Raw genomic sequence first — 21,171 nt, forward strand, 5'->3', positions numbered from 1 at the left:
GTTCTGTTTGCCGGGAACAGGTCGGATTTACCTGTGGGGGCTGCCTGGTGAGTCCGCAGGAGCCAAGGAACAGGCACGGGTTGTGCAAAATCTGAGCGGCGTGGGATCGCTGGGCTCGTTCGAAGAACAGCAATGACCCCTGCAGTTCTTGCCTACTTCACCCAAAGGGTGCCCCAACATTTCAGCCTTCCCCAAATATTCCCCAGCACGGTCTTAAAAGCAGCCAAGCCCAATAAGCTTCTTGAGCACCATCCTAAATTGCATCCTGAATCACCTCCGCTGCCCTGCAGGCAGATGGGGAGCAAATACTGACACCCCTTGGCGCCTCCGGAGTGCTCGGCAGTAACAGTCCTCGTCAGATAGATAAGGGTTATCTCCATCTGACCGCAAACAAAGCTGGGGAGCTTAAATGGAGAAATAGCTAAGCTACTCTAGATGTGAGGTGTGGGTGTCCCTGGAGAGCCCAACCTCTTTGCAAGGTGGGCTGAGCTAAGGGACACGGTGGTCCTGGCTCTGGAGCAAGCACGGTCACGGGCACTGGTGCCAGTGCCTTCCCTGCTCACCCATCCTTGCCACCGGCAAGGAGAGAAAGGAGCAGCTGGGACGTACCTTGGTGAGCTCCTGAGCGTTGGCCAGGTTGTCCACCGCGATGGCCAAGAAGACGTTCAGCAGAGTATCTGCGGGCAGCTAAGGATGCACAAGCCACGCAGTAAGGACATGGGCGCCTGCAGCCACCATGGGAGGGTGGCCCTGGGGGCTCCTCGCCAGCTCAGGGACAAACTCCTTGCCCGTCCCATCCGTCCTGCCCGCAGCACATCTCCAGGCAGCTCCTCCTCTGCGCCCGGGGTGCCCAGGGCTGCCCCATGCATGGTGGGACCCCCACAATGGGGAGAGGAGGGAGGAGCAGAGGGTTGGGAGGGGTGGGTGTCCCCGGGGAGGGAGATGAGGCGGGGTTGCCCCTGCTACAAGCACAGCAGCCAGGTGGATACAGTTTCCGAACAGGGTGAGGACGATGAAGTAGATGGAGGACCACATGCCCGAGCGAACGCCTCCCTGCGAGCGGATGCCGTTGTACATCACCTCGTTCCAGTCCTCGCCTGTCAGGATCTGCATGAAAGCAAGCTGGCAGGTCGGTCACCGGCCACCTTCTTGTCACCTGGACACCCTCCACCCATCCCACCCATGCACACAGGGCAGGCAGCCTTGAGGGAGAAGATACGGGGCTTTGCTGAGGATTTGGGTCTCCTCAGAAGGGTTTGGAAACTCTTCCACCTTGGAAGAGCTGATAATAATGGAGAAGAGAGCCATCTGCTCAGTTTTATGGTAGGAGAGGGAGCAAGGGAGTTATGCCCTAGCAGCCGGACCCGTTTGGTTTCAAGAGCCCCATCCAGCACTGAGCAGACGGCCCCAAGGCCATCGGGTTGTGCCCCCTTGCAGCCCGGCTCCTACCTGGAACACCGTCATGATGGCTGCGGGGAAAGTGTCAAAGTTGGCCGACGGCGTCCCGTCGATGAAGTTAAACCTGGAACCACAAGGACAAGAACAGGCTGGGGTAGGGGTCAGCGAGCCACGGCGCTGTGCCATCAGCTTGTTGGTGCTTCGGAGGCCTCCCCCCGCTCCAGTGAAGGGTGTTCCCAAATATGCCCTGGCCAGAAGGAACCCCCAGCCCCGAGCACATCCCGGGCAGGGCTTTTGGTGCAGGAGAGGTACCAGCAGCAGGCTGAGAGCAAGGTTGCAGACTTCCAAAGCACCCTGTGGGTGCCACCACGTGGCATTAACCACCCAGCAAAGTGCCCTTTCCCCAGACTCACTGCAACCTACCTGCCTCCGAACAGCTGCATGCCCAGCAGAGCGAAGACCACAATGAAGAGGAAGAGGAGGAAGAGCAGGCTGATAATAGACTTCATGGAGCTCATCAGAGAGACCACCAAATTCCTCAAGGATGCCCAGTACCTAGAAAAGAGATGTGGCTGGAGCACCTGCAGCAGTGTCAGCAGGAGAGCAGTGACTGGATCTGGGCTGCAGGGATGGAGGGTGACGGGCACGGGTGGCTGGCACCTACTTGGTTATTTTAAATATTCGTAGGAGACGAAGGGCTCGTAGGACACTGATCCCAAAGGAGGTTCCTGGTCTGAAGATGGCCCAAACCACTTCAAAGATGCTTCCCACCGTGACCTGGGAAGTGGACATGGCTGTGAGTCAAAGACGAGCTCAGGACGGGAAATCTTCCCATGCCCCATCCCCGGGGCCACCTACCCCACAGTCGAAGCAGTTGAATGAAGAATGGAAGTACAGGCGTGGCCCCATGCCATACATCTTTAAGGACATCTCCAGGAGGAAGAGCCCAAGAAACAGGAACTCTGCATAGTCTGGAAGAGAAAAACCCAGACATTCTGCCCCCGGGACACCAAGCATCGAGGAGCACCAGTAGCCCAAGTGGCACACGGCAGAGGTGGGACACACTGAGGAGCACGCTGCTTCCCCCAGCTCTCAGGCCAGACGATGGGATTGGGAAGCAAGCCTGCCAAGAACTAATTTGCGAACAACAGGGCACCAACCCCGCAAATTAATCTTCGGGGTAAGTACACTGGTGTCCCAGTGGTTAGAGAAGGCCAGAGAGGGCTGGCACAGAGCAGAGCAGCTCCTCAGCGTTATATGGTGGTAGTTGGGGTGTCCGCGATGTTAACCACGAGGCACTGTAGGGGAACATTAGCAAGCTGGACCTAAATCATTGCACGGCTGGAACTTGGCCACGATAATCAAGCCAAGCAGCCACGAGCCAGGGAGAAGCTTCTCAAGCTATTTCACCAACATTAGCGGGCAAAAGCCTGGCTCCTCCCCTTGCCCAAAAGCTGCTTCTCACCACGACCAGCTGCCATCCCACACCGCGCCGTGCTGGGATCCCGGCAGGCCTGAGCGTGCCAATGCAGATTTGGGGCAAGCCCGCTGCTTGACGGGGACGTTTTCAAGGTGAAGAAGAGTGAACATGGATGGGAAAGCAGCAGTGTCCCTCCTGCAGCAGCTCAGGAGCAACACACAGCTGCTGGGGGGCTGAGCACAGTGCAGTCTGCCAGACTGGATGTGGACGTACTGCCTCTGAGCCCTGACTTCATCCCGCAGCCCGGGGTGGGCTGGGGGATGCCCCAGTAGCTGGCATCAAGTTTGGGGTCTCCATGACATGCTCTGCACCACTCCTTTAACCAGAGGGTCCTCCCATGAGCATCACCAGCCCCGTCCCTGCACTCACACCTCCCCAGCTCCGACCCTGAATTGCTCGTGGGCACTCTGAGGTGGACCTCCAGCAAACTCCCCATCACCACCGCTCACAATTTTGGGATAAATCCACCTGAGTCCTGCAGTCTGCCTGACAAACCCATTAGACCCAAAGGGCATGAGGCCAGGAACACTTCTCCACGTTTCCCCATGGGGCTGAGACTGCTACCAGCAGCCAGCACGTGTTGGAGACGAAAGGCTGCCGAGATTTTGCAGGAGATTTTGCCATCCCATGCACGCTCTGCCCCCGGCACGAAGGACTCACAGAGGAAGTGTGTGAGCCAGGCCGGCTGGTTGTGATGCACGATGGCCACGCAGGCGGTGTTGAGGGCTACCAGGCTCAGGACGATCCAGTAGAAGACCTGGGATTTCACCATGTGGCGGACGGAGATGCGCAGGAGGCGCTCCTTGTGCCGCAGATAGGAGGCACCGTCCACCCTGGCGCCTTTCAGGCCCGAGCGGCTCAAGGGGTTACCTGAGGGGGAAAAAAGGGGAAGGTGCCAAGGTGAGAGGACGAACCGGGTGCCCCAGCCCCGCGGGAGCCAGGTCGGGGGGAAGAAAGCTCAGAGCGGCACCGACCCAGGGTGGGATGGAGAGGTCTTCTCTGCGCCAGCCTCCGCTCGCCCACCGAGGCGATGTCGACGCAGTGCTCATCGCTGGAGTCGCGGTTCATGGTGTCCGTCCGGTTCCTTTTGATGGTGGCTCGCCTGAGCACTGGCAGGGGGAGAGGAAGGGGTGCTGGAGCCGCGGTGGCACGGCTCTGCCAGTAACACTCTCATTGGTCTGCACCCCAGTGCTTGGCTGATTCGGGTCTGGCGATGGGATGTGCCCCCTGGCACGTCTGCAGACCTCCCTCCACCCACGGAGGAGGGTTTCAGCCTCCATTTGTGGCCAGCCACCAGGAAGGGCAGGCAGGACTTGGCTTCTCTTACCTTCTAAGGCTGAGGTCCCGGAATTTTTGTTCTCTTCAGCCAGCATGACTTCCTCTACGCAAAACACACAGTTCAGCATCAGGAGAAAAGCCACCAATGACCGAGCACACCACACGTCACTGCCCGGTACCTAAGCACTTTGCCCAGCCTGGAGGTGGTTGCTACAGGTTGCAAACTCTCATCAAGCATGGGGTCAGTGTCCTAAAGCAAATTCTCTGGGGTGGCAAGAGGCAGCTACCACACATTTCATCAGAAAGAGAAATTACTTCTGATCAGCCTGGCTTCTGTAAATAGCCTCCATAAATAAGCTGAATATTGTAGACAGAAATTCCCTTTTCTGAGTTATGCTCTTGGAGGAGACCCCTCTCCATATCCTCTATGTCTCTGAAGGGCTCCTCACCCTCTGCTAACTCCTCAGAGGAACAAAACATCTGCCCTCTACTCACTCACAAGCTAACTTTACTCATGGATTCATGAGTATAAAAAAAGAAAAGAAAAAAAAAAAGCTGGGGCTTTATCTGAGTCTTGTGGACGCCAGGAAAGCTGGGTCCCAGGGCCAGGCAGTGGCATGACAGAAAACGAAAGGGAGCTGACTACGGTGCACGAGGCAGACCTGCAGGTGAGCAGGGCTACCCTTGTTTAGAGGAACAACAATAGGAACCTGAGAGCCATCACCTCTCCAGGGGAAGAAAAATAAAAATAGAAATAAGGTTAAAAGGTGGAAAACCACTGGCGCCGCTCACTGCTCTGCTTCCCCACTGCCCATCTCTGCGTGAGGCTCCAGCGAGCGCCAGGAGACAGGGACGTGTCGCGCAGCAAGGCTCACAGCCACGAGGGCTCAGCTGCCTCTCCTGGTGACACTACGTGCCTCATGCCCCAAATATTACATTTCTGTGCCACAAAATGCAAGGTCTCTTCAGCTGCTGGGGATGCCCCTGCTCACAGCCTGGCTGGAGAGCTGTTGGAGCATCACTCCTGCTGGGGCTGAGCCCGTCCATGCGCCCAAGGTCACCATGAGAGCACCCTGAGAGCCCTGGGGTTACGCTGAGTGACGTCCAAAGGTCCGTCCCCATCCCAGCCACTCTCACCACCACCACCCCCGGGACCCCCGGCCTTTACCCGCTTTGTCTATCCAGGCCCGGTAGCCGTTGAGCTCCCGCTCGATCTGCTGCTGGCGCCGCAGCTTCATGAAGGCTCGGCGGTTCTCCACGCGCTCGCGCTCTTTGGCAAACTCCCTGGGACAGGGCAGAGGGGGCGGTGAGAGCACAACCGGGGGGTTCTCCTGCCCCACAGACATCCCATCCCCTCCACCTTGCCACCCTGCAGCCCCCGGGTTGGGCACTGCCACCTCCTGTGTGGCTTTGTCCCCTGCTTCGCCTCGTGTCCAGCTGTCCCCTGATGTCCCCCGTGGCTGTTGTCACCCATCCTGTGGCCAAACCCAGGAAAGCAAGGTGAGACCTTGCTCACAGAGCATGGGGAAGGAGGCAGGGGAATTTCCAAGAAATTGAAATATTTGGCTTGAAACGCAGACGTGGCAAAGCGGGCAGCCTCACACACAGCATCCTCACACCAGCACCCAGTGTTACATGGAAGATGACTTCGAGGAGGTCCCACACCTGCGCTCGCACACCCCAAACACCTGGGGCATCTCGACCCACACATTCCACCTCTACTGCTGGCCACGTTCGCACACAAGAAGCGTCCCCAACTCCAGACATCCCCCAGCACACCCTTTCTCACACAACCATCATCAGGATGGGCCCTGCACCGAGCCCCCCTGCCCCACCGTGCCCTGATGAGCAGCAGGATTGGGAAGAACAAACAGCACCGCTCTCGTTCAAGGCGAGCATCTCTCTCCCCAGAGAGCAGCAGCAGCAACCTCCAGCCTCCAAATACTCAAAAGAAGCAAAAGAATCGGTCTGTCTGCTGCTGATGGAGTTCAAGTGCATTACCCCAGCTGAGCTATTACACCCTTAATGCTGTGTGGGCTTTTGCATGTGCGCGCGCGTGTTTGTGTGAAAAGCCCTGAATGTTCCCTGCATCTCTTGTTTAAGATCCCCAGACAATTCAAGCATTTTTAATTCCACCCCAGGAAGGTGAAGTTTCCTGCCGCTCCGGCATTAAGCATCAAATGCCTCTCCCCCTCCAGCTCCGGCTTTCAGACTGAAATGAGACTTTCTTCCTAGGGCAGGGAAGGGGGAAGAGAACAAAAGGGAAGGAAGAGAAAAAAGCAGCCTAAGCGGAGGGAAGGAGGGCGGGGGGAGAGCGAGGAGGAGACCTCCCACAGCCGGCGGGGAAAGGCGCTCACCGGTTTGGGCACGGCATGTGAAAAACGCTCCTCGCCTGGCGCGGAGGAAAGGCAGGATGATTTTGGCTTCATCCCCCACGCCGCTTTCTGCACAGCAGCGAACTCGAGGTGCCAAGAAGCGAGGAGCTGCCATTCGCAGCCAGAGCCAGCGGGGACGCTGCCTTTGTCCCTCGGTGTCCTTTGTCCCTCGGGTGTCCTTTGTCCCTTGGAGCTGGGGGGTGCCAGAAGCAGGCAATGCCACTTCCCTGTGTCCAAGTGCTTGCTTGTGGAGCCCTAGTTTGCAAGAAGCTGGTGCCACGCACACGGGGACACCGCGGTCCCTTCTGCTGCTGCAGCATCTCTGAGGGAGCCGCTTCCCACACTGCTGCTCCCTAATGGAGCCTAATTGCTTTTGTCCATTAGGAGGAGGAAGGGGGGCAGAGAGGAGGAATAAGAAAAAAAAAAAAGTTAAACTCAACTTAATGAATTATTACATCTCAGAGAGACACGTTACCGAGCGGGGCAGCAGCGGGGGCTGGTGACATCTGAGAGTGGGTAGGCGATGCTGACAGATCAAGGATTGCTCAGAGCCAATTTGCAGCAGCGGGTAGAGATAGCGCTGCGGTGCGAGCACGGGGCCGGCCGCGCTGACTGGCAGCCGCCTGGGAACGCTCCAGGCACGGGGCTGGCCCCCCGGGAGGATGCTGATCCCCGACGTGTGCAGGTCACGGCTCACGGGACGGCACCGCTCGGCTTCGCAAGGGGCTCCGGGTGGCCAATTTGAGCAGGACATCCCTCCCCAGGCCAGTGGGGGCTCTCCAAATCTGTAAAAGCAGGGTGAAAGCACGCACAGAGAGCCTGATGTAGAGGTCCCAGCCTCCAGTCTCCTCTTCTTTCTCCATAGCAAAGCCTGTGCCGAGCACAGGGATGTGTTGGACCTGGTGTGGTCGTGACCGTGCCCTTGGGTAACGCCAAAAGCAGGCACCGAGGGATGGAGGTGGCGGGGGGAGCTCGGTGAGCAGCGTGCCATCATCCTCCTGCAGGCGAGGAACCATCCAGACACCGTGCCCAGCCTTCCGAGGCGATGGGAGCAGATGGTTTATTTCTCCCGGGGAGGAAAATTCCTCTTTAGAGCCCTGGCATTCCCCTGACGCAGGGCGAGAGCATCCCAGCAGGAGACCCCGGGGGCACGGCCACGCTCAGCAGCCTCTTGCGCCCTCACGGCGATGCTGCTTCAGCATCACTGCTCTGCAGGACCCAGATCCAGTCTTAATCGAAGAAAACATGTGAAAGCATCCACAGAAGTGCCCCTTTTTTGGGAAAAAAAAAAAAAGAAAGAACAAAAAACTAAGGGGGAAGAAAAAAATATCATGGGTGCTGCAGCCCACTTGTATCCTTCCAGGAGCTTCTCTGAGCCCAGAGAGGGGATATAGCACTGGTCACACCAACACTGTGGCTTCCATGCTTTGAAACAAGCCAACCATCTTCAAAGTCATATATTCATCACCTTTCGCTGCCATTAAACACACCTCCAACAAACCTGCTACCAAAAGGGTTTTGAAATGACCCGAGGCAGCACGAAGGATGGGGTGGGGAGAGGAGAAGTACTGGCTTACATGCTGGAGAGGAGGCAGCAGCAGCATGCTGCTGTGGAAAAGCCAGTTGTGGTGGGTTGTACAACAAGGAGAACCCCCTGTACGACATCAGGTAACGCTTCTGTTCCGCTCAGCACCTCCAAGGTCTCGGCGCATGGCTCCTGTCCAGTTTTGAGCACCACGACTTGAGGAAAAACACCCTCGCCCCAGGAGGGCATCAGAAAAGGTTACAGGACAGAATGGACACCAGGCGGTTTGGAAAACAGCGATGAAACAGGTGCAGCTCGTGAGGATCAGATGGTATTTACACAAAAGGTGTAAAGAAACCAAAATAAGCATGCTGAACTAACGGTGCAGCCTGTAACCTGGTGCTTGAGCCTAAGCAGAAGGTGGCAAGAAGGGAGCAGGGCTGGCATCACCGGGCAGAAAGTCTGGTCGCGGCACCAAGGTGACAGCAAAGGCTGGAGCAGGGACCCCGAGGGTACAAAACCCCCGACTTTACTCCTGTGAGCGCACTTCCAACGTTTGAGAGAGGCAGGTGCTGGTGGTTGCCTTCTCCCTGGGAGAAAGCTCGTGATTTAAATCAGATTTTCCTATGGGTGCTGCTGGAAGTCTTCTACCAGGTCCCCAAGGGACCTTTAGGGCAGGACTGATCCCAGGCTGTAGGAGTGATTCAGAAACACCACATTGTGCTGCTTTGCATGGATGCCCCATGCCAAAAGAAAGAAAAAAAATGTGAGGAATATCCAGAAGAGAAGTCACAACTCCCAGCACTACAGAGCTCCTTTTATAAGCTGGTCCCTCAAAGGGATGTGGGCTGTTGTGGCTCCACGTGGGGCCCAAAATCAGTTGGGACACAGCCACCGCTGGCCAGACATTTTATGGGACGCCTCACTTTTCCCAAGGAGCGACGCTGCTACAGGCACTGATGCTGATGGGCAATGGGAGGAGAGAGCAGGCACCCTGGAGATCTCTTGGGTCCGGGCTTTGGGCAGCTTTGAAGATAAAATCCAAAAGTTCAAATAACCGGGGGTCGAGCCAGAGTGGCAATGGAGACACCAGGATGGCACGGCCACATAGAACGGCTGGAGCCAACAGCACAGCCCCTCCGTCCGAGCCAGCCGGGCTTTTCCAGCTTCAGGTTTCCTTTTGAGGTACAGGCTGCAGTCTTTGGATCTAAACTCACAAAACCCACGGATCCCCACGGCTGAAGTGGCGCAAAGTGGAGTCGTTCCTAACCTCCCAGCTACGGCAGCAGCATCTCAGTGCAGCCCCCGCTGCGCTCGAGGTGCTCAGAGCAGTGAGAAACATGGGAGAGGCTCACACTGTGCCTGCTGGTGGGGAAGGCAGCCCACTGAGCACATCAAATACCTCCCCTCTTCTCCCCAGCAATTTCTTGTCTGCAGTTGGCTCCAGTCAACAAGCTCTCATCCATCCCAGAGCAAGCTCCACCATCGTTTGGGATCGGGGCCAGGCATCAGCCGTGTGTCACTGCGAAGTCCCCTGATGATGTCTCCGGCGGAGCAGGTGCCCTGCACTTCACGGGGGGACCAGCCCCGGGCAGCTCAGCACCTCCGCGCACACGCGGCGCTCGCTCTCCAGGAGCAACCAGCACTCCGTGACCCGAGAGAAAAGAGCAGCCGAGAGCTTGCAGAGCTCGTTGTTTTGAAACAGAGGAAAACAAGTCAAAGAGGGTAAATAGCACATGGAAAAGGGAGCCAGCCGCCGAGTGGCAGCTCCAATGTTTGTCCCGAGGTGACAGCGCGGGGGTTCGCAGCTCCGTCCTCCCTGCTTGGAGGGGGCGGCTTCAGAGGCAGCATAGCAGGGTCAGCCCTTGCTGCCAGGAGCGTCTGGCAGCCCCAGCGAGAGCAGCAGAGGTGGAAGCTCGGGGCTTTGTTCCGCTGCAGTCAGGGCAGCACCGGTGCAGGCAGCACTGCTTCAAGCGCCCAGGGCTCTGCCGGTAATCACTGCTCCCCGGCTCACGCCGCACGGGGAGAACATCGCTCCTCCCATCCCCTCCCCGGATTTCGTCTCTGTAAACAGGGAGGTTTTTGTCCCCCCTTTGCACATGACAGCAAACGGAAGGTGTGGGACCAGTACTGCGAGTGAGCTGCAGCACAAAGCCATCACCAATTTCCAACATTTCATCGCGCTAACTTCCCAGGCACTTCGGAGCTCTCTAATTGACGGCTTCAAAGCAAACACAATGGATCGAGTGCGAAACCCACAACGCATCCGCTAGGTATGTCACTCTGCCGCTGCAAAACAAACAAACAGCCTCCTACGATGGGCAGAGAGCTGGCAACATGAAGTGATTCATTCGGGGGATCCTGCCCAACCCACCCAACACCGGCACCAAACACCCCCTTGTAACGTGGTGTTGGTCACCGTGGGTAGGCGCCTTTCCAAAGCCAGAGTCGTAGAATCACCTGGGTTGGGAAAAACCTTTGGGATCATCACATAAGTCATAGAATCACCTAGGTCGGAAAGGACCTTTGGGATCGTCACATAGTCATGGAATCACCTAGGTCGGAAAGGACCTCTGGGATCATCGGGTCCAGCCATCCACCTGACCCATCTACCAAGTCAAACTCCTACAGCTATCACCAACCAGGACGACTGAAATTAAGGAAGATCTGGAACAAAACTCCAAAAACAACTTGTGAGCTTTCCACTGAGTGCTTTGTGAAGAGCATCAAACCGCAACCTTCCCCCCCCAGCCTACAGGGAGCCCACAGAGCAGATCATCAAGAAGGCACAGAGCCCAGCAAACACAACGTGGCTGAGACATGCTGGTGGATAATTCCCAAGGAGAAATCAACGGGGAGCGCCACGCATCCAACGCACCATTTCCCGGGCACACGTGGTGGCATCCTGCTGTCACTGCCGACGTCCCCACCAGCCTTCCCATGCTGTGGCAGTGTTTCTCCCTGCTTTCCCCTCCACAAACCACCCACCTCCCAGGTGCTGATCCTCTCTTCCCAGTGCTTGGCTTCGAAACACCTGATCCAGCTCGAACACGGGGCCCGGGTTTTGCGCGGAGCTGGCAAAAAATAAAAAAACCCAACCCTGCCTCCATCAAAAACGTGCGCTCGTTCCTTCAACGCCCTTATTATTAATTGCTAAAACTTAATCTTATTCATCGTTTGTTATGCCTCAAAATTGGAGAGGAAAAAAATTCAAATTAAGCCAAGTGAAAAGATTTCAGAGATGGTACAGAAGGCTCCTGGAGGAGCTGAAGAATGCTCTCCGGAGACCGGGAGCGCAGCGCTAACCCAACCTGAAAGAAAGAAGATCTTAAGACAAAGAAATCTTGCCAAATTGATCCTTTAATTATAACATTAGTCGTTTCTTTCAAAGGCTTAGTGCAAGAGCTGGGGGTGGGGGGCAGAAAAGACTTAAAGGGAGAAAAGACTTAACATCACCAGGATGAGTGGAAGCAATTAGCAGGGTTTAAATTACTCTCTTGTTTGGTACAAGGCAGATGGATCTCATTTTTCCTGCCATCGTGCTCAGCTTCTTGCTCTGCCGTCGGCTCCCAGAGGACCTCTCGCTGGCACTACCACAGAGCCTCCCTGGGTCGGTCACTGTCCCCATCCATGCTACCGCTGCAGACCACGAGGTGCCACCACACCAGGCCAGCGTCACTGCTCCCACCAGGTCTCTGCTGCTTCCGAGTGCTGCCACGCTGGAGATGCAGCCCGAACACGTGGATCCAAATTGGTTTGCATGGAAAACAACCGAGGAAAACAAACAAAAAAAAAACAACTCCACAAATTTGCAGACCTCTGCAAATCTCCAGCACGGGGCACGTGAAGATTTTGCATCCCCCTGGCTCGAGGCTGACCCCAGCCCTGGGACACACGACTTGCTGTGAGCCTCACTCTTCCCGAGCTCCTGATCCACAGTCTGAGACGTGGCAGAAAGCAGGGCATTTCGTCTGGTGCTCCATCCCTCCTTGCTCCAGCTCTTCTGCCAGGATTATTTCAGGAGCTGTGTAGCTTTAAAAGCTGAGCAGTCACATCTCCTTGGGCTCTATACCTGCAAAATGTTCTCAAAGCGGAATGGGGCCAATTTTTTTCTCTTTTTTTTTTTTCCCTTTCTGCTTTCAGTTAGAATTAATTGATCCGTAATTGCACCCATAGAGGGGAAAAGTTAATAGACACAGTAATAAATGCCAAAGCCCCAGAAGAACTTGCTCTCCAAGCCCCTGCCTGGAGCGACTCCATCTCCTCTTAATAGCCTTGCATGCAATTCCAGCACATGTGTGCGTATTTAGAGAGAGAACTGAGGAGCCTCGCTAGGATGGAAATCATTTCTTTTCCTCTCCCACATACATTGTGCTCGGGAGCAGATGGATCCAGGCTGTTTACATCACGGAGGTCATGCCTCAGCCTAACAGTTGGGGAACTGACTGCTGGGAGAGATGCGCATCGCAACCAGGAGATTGCTAAATCTGGGCTCTGGCGAACTTCTTCTGATGGTGGCACATTAAACAAATGTCCTCCTGCAGCCTCTTGGCACTCAGGACCTGCCTGGGGTGTCTGGTTGGTTCCTCGGTGAAAATAGTTGCGAGATGAAGCAAGAGGAGGAGGCTGGGAGCCCCACGGGGACCTCGTCATTAGTCGGTGCAGGTCGCAGGTTTCTGCTCCTCGTCGTGGGTCACGCAGATGATTTTTTGGGGTTGGCCAATGCACAGCAGGATTGCTGTAACCCTGTCTCAGCCGAAGTCACGGTAAGCAGGAGGGCAGAGGCCAGAGAAGAGACTCCTGCCTGCTTTTCCCCTACAATAGCAGATGGGACCGAGCACGTGGGCTACCAGGACTCGCTGCCGAGCACAGCGCCCCGAGTTAGCAGAGCGACTGTGTTTTCAGCTGGCCACACACAGCCTTTTTTCCTTCCCCCAGAGCAGCGCTATTACACCAGGAAACATTTCTTTCCCATGGAGATGTTTCCATGGAGCTCGTCCCCAACGTGACCTCCTCCTCCCCGCTCAGCCCAGCGCAGGGGGACGCGGCTGGACCCCGGCTGCAGGACACGGTGACAGGGAGGTCACCTTTGCCTCCTGGAGCGGAGCCCGGTGCTCTCCTCCAGCACAACAAAAGGGTGAGAAACATTAAAAAACAAAACCTCAGCAAGCAGAGCGAGGCAAGGAGCCCTCGCACACCTTCGCTCAAGGACGCACGGTGCGTGCATGCAGAAGCACCACGCCTCACGCTCCTCCACTGGCTCAGCGAGAGGACAGGCAGCCCCACTGCCACGGGGGTCCTGAACCCACAGAGGTGCTGGGGACACCACGGCCCCGTTGGTGGCCTTGCACCCATGGCAGAGCCCAGCTCGCCCAGCCCCTCGGGAGCTGAGCAGCCGTGCTTTTCCCTAGGTAGCTGGCACGCCACGAGAGCATCTCCATTGCCAATTAGGCCACCCACCCACGCACATCCTTCCCCAATACAAACCCTATCAGCGATAAACAAACAGTGGAAATGCCAGCCGGCGCCTGGGAAGAGCCCTAGACAACTGCATCCAATTTAGTGGGCGCGGGAAGGGCTGCCCCATACGGTCCTGGTGGGGGCAAGCACCCAAGGGGGGCCGGGGCACGGCCAGGTGTCCCTGCGACCACCCCGGATGTGGCATAAGGAATGCAAAAGTCACCCGACATTGCTGGGACTTCTTCATCCTCCACAAGGCAGCGTGTTACCTCGCTGCAGCCTGTCCCCACAGCCTCTGCACCTTGACCTGGGGAGTTTCAAGCCACCTGGAGATGCTGAAGCCCTTCCTGCCTCTCTAGAAGCATGTCCAAAACCACCACCACCAACACCCGAAATCACAGGGATATTTAGGACAATGATAGAGATGGCCAGGACCAGCTTCCACTTTGATACCGGCATCCCAAAAATCACAAACCATTAAGAAACAAGGACCAAGGAAACGTACTACATGACTTTAAGCTCAAGGAGAAACGTGCTGGTCACAACACCAGCCTGCACACACAGGGAAGTCTTTTTCTCGCCGAAGGCTGTCTCTAGCCATGTGGCTATCTCCGTACCCAAAAGAGCAGCTCAGAGCGCCCACGAGGCTACGTGAGGATGCTGATCATACACCAGGAGCCCAGCACAAACCCTCACGGTGCCCCCTGCCCTCACCGCAGCCGCCCCTCGCTCCCGACAGCCTCGCTCCCTCTTCGCTCTCTAACCCCTGCCAGAGCTGAGGATGCACCAGTGCAACCCTGGTTCATCGTCACGGAGACAAGAGGCCTTTTTCTCTCCAAACCCAGCTTGATGGCTTGGATTAAAATCTCCATTCCTCTGGGGAGAGCACTGGGGTGCCCCAAACCCATCCCCTGCCCACCACACTCCAGCAGCTGGGAAACGCACACCTCGCTGCATCACATCCTGAGCTCGTACCCATTGCCATATTGCTCCCCCGTGCCCTGTCCCCGCCGGCAGGTCGCAGATTTGTGCTGACAACAACTCGCACATGACCAAAACCACAAGCTCTTCTCGAAGGAGAACCAAAGCATCTCCAAGGAGGGCGATAAACAAGCAACCCCTCTCGCACCGGGAGGTGCGGAGACCATGGGGAAGGGGGGAGACACTGGAGGAGGTCCCAGTCCTGGCATCCCTCCCCGGGCAGCAGAGGAGATGAGCCGAAGTTGGAGCAATCCCTTGCATGGAAGGGGAAGGGGACAGGGGGACCTGGGGGGCACAGCAGAGCCGGGCTAGCCTCAGGGCTCAGACACAGCCTGTAGGAGGACGGCGTCTCGCTTACCCCGACAGCACTCCCAGGACAAGGTTGAGGACGAAGAAGGATCCAATGATGATGAGGGGGATGAAGTACAGCCAGTTCCAGGTGGCTCCTAAGGCATCATTGGTCTGGAGGGGAAAGAAAACACAGGCGTGAGGTTACATCCGAGGCAAGCTCCGGGGCGGAGGGTGGCAGTTCTCCCCCCAGACTGACCACACCACCCTCCTCCGGGTATTATGGCCATGCCCCCAAACCTGATGGGCTCCTGCCATCACCCCGCTGCGTTATCCCACCCCAGCCCCAAGGAGCAGGCTGCAGCTCCAGGCAATTATTCACCGGGGCTTTTAATAAGGCAGTGCCCCCCTGTACCTTGCAGCCGCTCCCCGGCCCCATTTGTCCTCGGGCGCCAGGCAGCGCGCACATGACGCCGGGCTGGAGGGTGATGCGGCAGAACGTGACTGTCTGGGGGAGGTGGCATCAATCTTGTTGCAATGAAAGGCTCTTTCTCTTTTCTCTCTCCTTCTTCCCCCCCACCCCTCCCCTTCCCCGTGCTAATTAAGCCCTCATCTTCGTCTGACTCATTGGCACTACGTCTCCCCGCCGGCCAGCGCAGGAGCAGAGCCCATCTCCTGGAAGGGAGGAGAAAGCCACCGTGCTCAAGCCTTCCTCCGGTGACCAAGGTGTCCCCACCGTGCCAGCACGGGGGACACCAGCCTTTCTGGCTGCTGGCACTGACCAGCACATGGGGGGGACGCTGTGGGCAGAGCCCCCCGGTGCTGCCTGCCAGCCCCTTCCCTGAGCACCCCGAGCGAGTGCCTTGGCTTCGCCCCATCCCGTGAGAACCTCTTTGGGGTTGGGGAAAGCACCTGTGGAGGCTCACCGCCCTCCTCCTCTGGCAGCAGGGGCACCACACATCTTCTCAAGGTCCTGCCCTCTGCAAGAGCCCCGCTCCACCACTAGCCCCTTTCCTTGGTGCCAGAAGTGAGCACAAGGAGTTGGGAATGGTGTATGGGAATCTTATGCAGCCAACGCTCACCACCACCCGCCAGAGACACCCAGGCCTCCCCCTGAGTCCTGGCTCCAGGCCACTGCTCTCTACCAGCTGTGTTTTCCAAGGCATCAGCCCTGAAGGCACTGTGCACCCCTTGGACCAAGCCCACGCAGGACTCCAGCCGGCTGTCACAGTGCCATCGGGTGCCTGCCACCGTGCTGGGATCAGTCCCCTTCGGAACTGGCCCCTGCCTGAAAGCCAGGGGGTTTCCCCCAAGGCCCAAGGGGATGCAAAATAGCTCAGTCTTTAACAGGTGAACAAGACATCTTCCCCCAGGGCTGGACACAGGGCGATTTCCCCAGGGTCACCAGCCAACGACACCAGCAGCGCCCCGACACCACTGTGCTTTGCAGGCACGGCCTAAACTGGTGGCACTGGGGACCGGCACTGTCCTGCTCCAATGGCCAGAATTTGTCCTTTTATTCCCCAAGGAGCTCGGCATTTCCCACCGCTTCTCCAGCCCATAGTGGCCACCTCTCCACCCCAAAGCTGAAGCACACCAGCCCGTGAATAACGCACTATTCCCACTGGAAGGCTCCTCAAGCAGACGCTCTAATGCTTGCACTAACTCTCAGCCTAAATTTATTTGTGGCCAGTTTATACCCATTTGTTCTCTTGCCAGCATCGGCCTTTGGCTTAAATAGCTCTTCGTTTCCCATCCCGATGTGTTTACAGATAGCGATCACGGCCATCCCCAGCCTCCACCTTGCTAGATAAAGCAAGGTTCCCCCAGTTTTCTCCTATGTGACTGCCTCTCCCTCTCTAATTTCCTAGTAGCCCCTTCCCTGCTCCAGCCCACGGTTAATGTTCATCTTCCCTGGCCACAGGAGACACGAGCAAGCCATCCCAGTGGGTCCCAGGGCATCCTGGCACGATGCTGTGAGCCTTCACCATCCTGATGGCAAACCTCTCTCCTCCTGCCCCTCCACCTCCATCCTGGCACTTCCAACCACGACCTGGATTCTTAGGGGGTGTCTTCACTCTCCTCCAACACACGTCTCATCCCCATGAAAACCCACCAGCAGGTCCCAAAACCCCATCCAGCCCCACCTCGGAGCTGCTCCCTTCCCGCCAGCTCCTCTTCGTCACCTCTTTCCCATAGCAAAAGCCCTACTACAACAAGAAGCTCTGCACGTTTCCTGCACTTAGAAAACCTGTCCTCTGCTGCCAGGTTAGCCCGGCATGACCTACCTTTGGCAAACCCATGATTCATTTTCCTCTTTTGCCTCCAAAATCTGTTCCGAAATGGCATGCAATTGAGGTCAGGCTCGCAGCCTTATTCCTGCCTGCCTTACTTTTTCCTTCCTCCCCCCGCTTTTAAATATAGGCATCGCATTCGCTCTCCTCCAGTCAGCTGGTGCCTCCCCCAGCACGCCGGAGCTGTTATAAATACACGTTACCAGACCTGCCATTTCATGTGCCAGCTCCCCCCGAACGCGGGGGGAGGCAATGCCCAGCGCCACGGTGATGGGCACCACGGGCTGGGGCCATGGCCACGCTCTTGGTCATGCTGCCCAGCCTCTGGTTGCCTCCGTGGTTGTGTTCACCAAAAGCTGGGGCGAGATGCCCATCCAGCACAGGAACCATGCCCCAACATCCCCAGACTTCACTTCACCTTCTTCCAGTGGCAGAGCAAGGAACCGCTTGCTGCCCCTTCAAGCATCCTTCACGAGGTCCGTGTTGGCTTCAGTTTTGGCATGTCCCAACTTCTTCGGCACAAAGGTATCGTTCTTTTTACCAAGCAGCCCTTTTTTCCCAACCCTTTGGAGCATCATTTGCTTTTAATGTCCTTCCCCAGTCAGTAATTCATCAGCCCAGTCCCCTTGTGTCTTCCTATGGGTTTTTCCCCTTGGTCATCCATCATATGTAGTAGTGCAGACACACCACGGGTACTTTAACCCGCAGACTACACAAAAGCTGCAACTCCTTTAAATTAAGAAACTCCTCATTCCTGCCCCTGGCCTCGTGCTGGAGACCAGGTCCCATCGCTCACGCAAGCCCTTTGGGAAACCAAGGCACTGCCTGATGGCTGATCATTCTTCTTCCCTTCACTTTAAAGCTACAACCTTCTTATTATAGAATTTTAGATCCATCTAGGTTGGGAAAAGACCTTCAAGATCACCAACTCCAAGCCACGTCCCCCCACTAACCGAGTCCCTCGGTGCCACATCCACAAGTCTTCTGAATACCTCCAGGGATGGGACGCCCCCACAGCCCTGCGCACCCCATTACGCACCTCAACACCCAAAACACCACCACCCATGCTCTTCCACGGCCAGCTGCCCAAGAAATATGCTCGCTACCACCTTTGGGAACACCTGAGACACCAACGTGTGCCTTCAGCCTACAACGGACCCAAGCCACCCCATGGAGCTCTGTCCCCAGGGGTGATGGAGCCAGCCCTGCAGCCACCCCAGTGGGCAACCCGGGCACCCCAGGGACCAGCTCTGCTCTTTGGGCAGCCCCTGTGCTTCCGAAGGGCAGGAAAAGGCGCAGGGAGCTGCAAAAGCAGGTCTCACTCGGGGGCCAGAAATCTAAAGAAGTCTAAATATATCCCGCCGTCGAATGCAAAGCACAGGCTTGCAGCCCACACGTACCCTCCCTCAGGCTGTGCTCGCATAGGAAACTTTAGGATTTCTTTGCTGTAGGGAGGGGGGAAATAATAAAACAACCACAAACTCAATTTCTCCTACCCAAAAATAAGCAGAAAGCGCCTTCTGCCTTTGCAGGGCACCTTTAGTCCTTATTTCCCGGTGGCTTGACAGAAAGTGGAAGGAGAGGAAGGGCGATGGGTGGATGGGGAAGGAGCGGAGCTTTGCTCTGTTGGAGATGGTCGCTGCGCCCAGCACCCGCACAGCCGCCCTGCACACACCGGTGGCCCGCACGCAGCCACCTCCCCTGTCAAAATTCATCTGCATTAGGAGAACCTCCATGATTTCTGCTCGAATCTGGAGCGAGACAGCAGGTAATTCGATTGGGGTGATATACAGCCATCGACTGGCAGCCACCTGCTCGGGGACACGCGCAGCACGGGGCACTGTCCACGCACAGATGTAACCCAGGGCTGTGCACGGTGTCACCTCCTCTCCCCAGCATGGAGGGGGCTTGGGGCTGAAGAGCAGAGGGGACATCTCAGGAGGCTTCTGGTGGGCGCTCTGCCTCCCTTCCCCACCCCCCCCAGGTGCCCACCGCTGGTGGGACAATGCACATGAAGCCACTGCCACGCCAAGATTCGCACACCAGATCCCTGGTTTGGCATCTCCTGACGGCTTTTTGGGGTGGCTGGAGCCATCCCTCCTCATCCCTGCCCCGCTCCTCCCTGCAAACCGCAGCCACATCCAGGTGAGCAACGCGCACAGACCAGCAGGAGCAGCATCGCAATCCGGCAGAAAGAAAAGACAAAAAAATGTCTCAGCAGATTCCCTGACCTAACCAAGCTCCCTCAAGACCTTGACACCCGCTGCTGCTCTCCCCAGCGCAGTAACAGATCTCCTTCTTCCCTTTAATAGCAGTAATTTCATCTCCCGCATGCAGGGCCATGCCTCACTCCCCGCCAGCCGCGCCTGGTATCCATCAGCGACCCCGGTGCTGTACAAGATCTGAATGAAAATGCTTTTCTTCTCCAAATTAGGTTAATGAGGAAATTGGTACATTTCCTTCACCGAGCAAGGGCCGGCCCCCGGCGGGCCGCATCCTGCCCTTGGTGGGTGCCCCGATGCCGTGCCCACAGCACCGTGCAGATCCCGGGGGGACAGGGGATGGGGAGCAGGCAGGGGTCCCCAAAACAGGACATGGGATGCTCAGTGAGGGCTGAATCACATGGACACACGTCTTGCTGGGAAGGAATGGGGAGAGGGGAAAAAAACAAGGAATGGGGAAACAAATTCCACTATATTTCATTTTTCTATTTTCTAAATTTTTGACTCGGAAAAAAAAAATTGCTAAAAGCATTACGAAAAAAATAAGTGTTTTGAAAATGCCTGAAATGGGCATGGAGACTGATCTGGGCTCCGTTCAACTCCGATCTGCCGAGAAGTCGCAGCCAGGCACCCCAGCACCGCCTTCCGGGGGCTGCGAAGGAAATCTTTGCTGGGATGCGAAAGGCAATTAGAGGCTCTGGGCTTAATGAGGAGGGGAATGAGAACCCCCTGCCCGTTCTCATTGGGCAGTGCCAGAGCATCCCAGCCTCTGCTGCCTTCAGCAGCCGGCCCAGGGCAGAGACTTTCCCTGGCAGGAAGGCGGAGGGTGTGGGCAGGCAGCTTGCGACAGAACATGCCTGCGAATCTGTGGATCCAGCAGACACAGTTTGTTTCTTGCTGTGTCATTTCAGCGTGCACACACATTTAAAAAAAAAAAAAAAAAGGCAGGAACATTTGGCAAGCTGGAGAGGGTCTGGCTTTAAGTGCTAACAAAGAGCCGAGCCAGGAGGGGAACAAAAACCCGGCTTTCTGCCCGTTTCTGCGCGGGGTGCATGCAGCAGCACCTAGCAGGGCGCAGCGACCAGGAGCAAACTTGGGGTGGGGGCGAAAACAGCTCAAATAGTTAAAAGTTAGGATGGTTTTAAGCCTTTGGGGTGGAACTTCCTCAACTCCTCCTTCCCGAAGCCCTCGCGTGCCTTTCAAACCTGTGGTTAAGTTGCAGGCAAGGAGCAGAAGGGGCTCTGTCCTGTGGTGCTGGGGGCTTTTCGGCTGCCCTGGCCCCCCAAAATAGCCACGGAGGTAATAAGGTCTGCGCCTGCTGAGAGCACAGCGTGTCGATTAAATTTTCATCCCTCCCCAGCCGGGTTTTTTGGTTTGTTTTAATTTGAAGCACACGCAGCAGGACTCCTTCTCCCTTGGCGAGGGCTCCAGCTCAAGCGCCTGGCGGTGTCCCAGGGCATGGAGGGCTAAGCACCGAGAGGTTTCCTCCTTTTGACACCTCTCCCACCTCCTTCGCTCACCAGCATCCCTCCCTCTGCCTCCTCTCCCTTGTAAAGGCACCGGGCTAAATGCACCTGAGCGATGCTCAGGGCCTGCCAGTGCCAGAAATGTTGGTCTTGTGGCACCCCCTGTATTTTATCACCCTCCTTTTCCCCAGTCCCACCTCTTGTGTTGCAAGAGGGCTTTGGGGTTTACAGCAAGCAGCTGTGGCCTGCTTGCTCCCTTGCCATGTATTTTTAACTAGCGGCACGGATGCTCTTCCAGTGCTGCTCGGGAGGCAGAAGGATTTTACCCATTAGTGCTGACGGCCGTGGCCCTGGGCAAAAACGGAGCCGGCCACTTGCACAACCCAGCTTCGGCATGGCTACTG

General features: G+C 56.7%; 1 protein-coding gene across 19 annotated transcripts in view; it reads right to left on the reverse strand.

Moving 5' to 3' along the window:
* CACNA1E (calcium voltage-gated channel subunit alpha1 E) overlaps positions 1–21,171 on the reverse strand; it is a 110,958-nt gene that overhangs the window by 34,754 nt on the left and 55,033 nt on the right. For 13 of the 19 annotated variants that reach the window (XM_083845827.1, XM_083845826.1, XM_083845825.1 and 10 more), the window contains 11 exons: positions 14,856–14,959; positions 5,325–5,440; positions 4,206–4,259; positions 3,853–4,011; positions 3,539–3,748; positions 2,257–2,369; positions 2,063–2,175; positions 1,822–1,953; positions 1,450–1,522; positions 990–1,107; positions 610–677 (listed from right to left, as the gene is read on the reverse strand). In XM_083845827.1, the coding sequence (XP_083701953.1) occupies positions 610–677; positions 990–1,107; positions 1,450–1,522; positions 1,822–1,953; positions 2,063–2,175; positions 2,257–2,369; positions 3,539–3,748; positions 3,853–4,011; positions 4,206–4,259; positions 5,325–5,440; positions 14,856–14,959 (1,260 nt within the window). The remainder of the gene's footprint in view (positions 1–609; positions 678–989; positions 1,108–1,449; positions 1,523–1,821; positions 1,954–2,062; positions 2,176–2,256; positions 2,370–3,538; positions 3,749–3,852; positions 4,012–4,205; positions 4,260–5,324; positions 5,441–14,855; positions 14,960–21,171) is intronic. The other 6 variants (XM_083845817.1, XM_083845812.1, XM_083845818.1 and 3 more) reach the window with 1 other exon arrangement.

The sequence above is a fragment of the Anser anser genome, assembly GCF_964211835.1.
Source record: "Anser anser genome assembly, chromosome: 8".
Lineage (NCBI taxonomy): Eukaryota > Metazoa > Chordata > Aves > Anseriformes > Anatidae > Anser > Anser anser.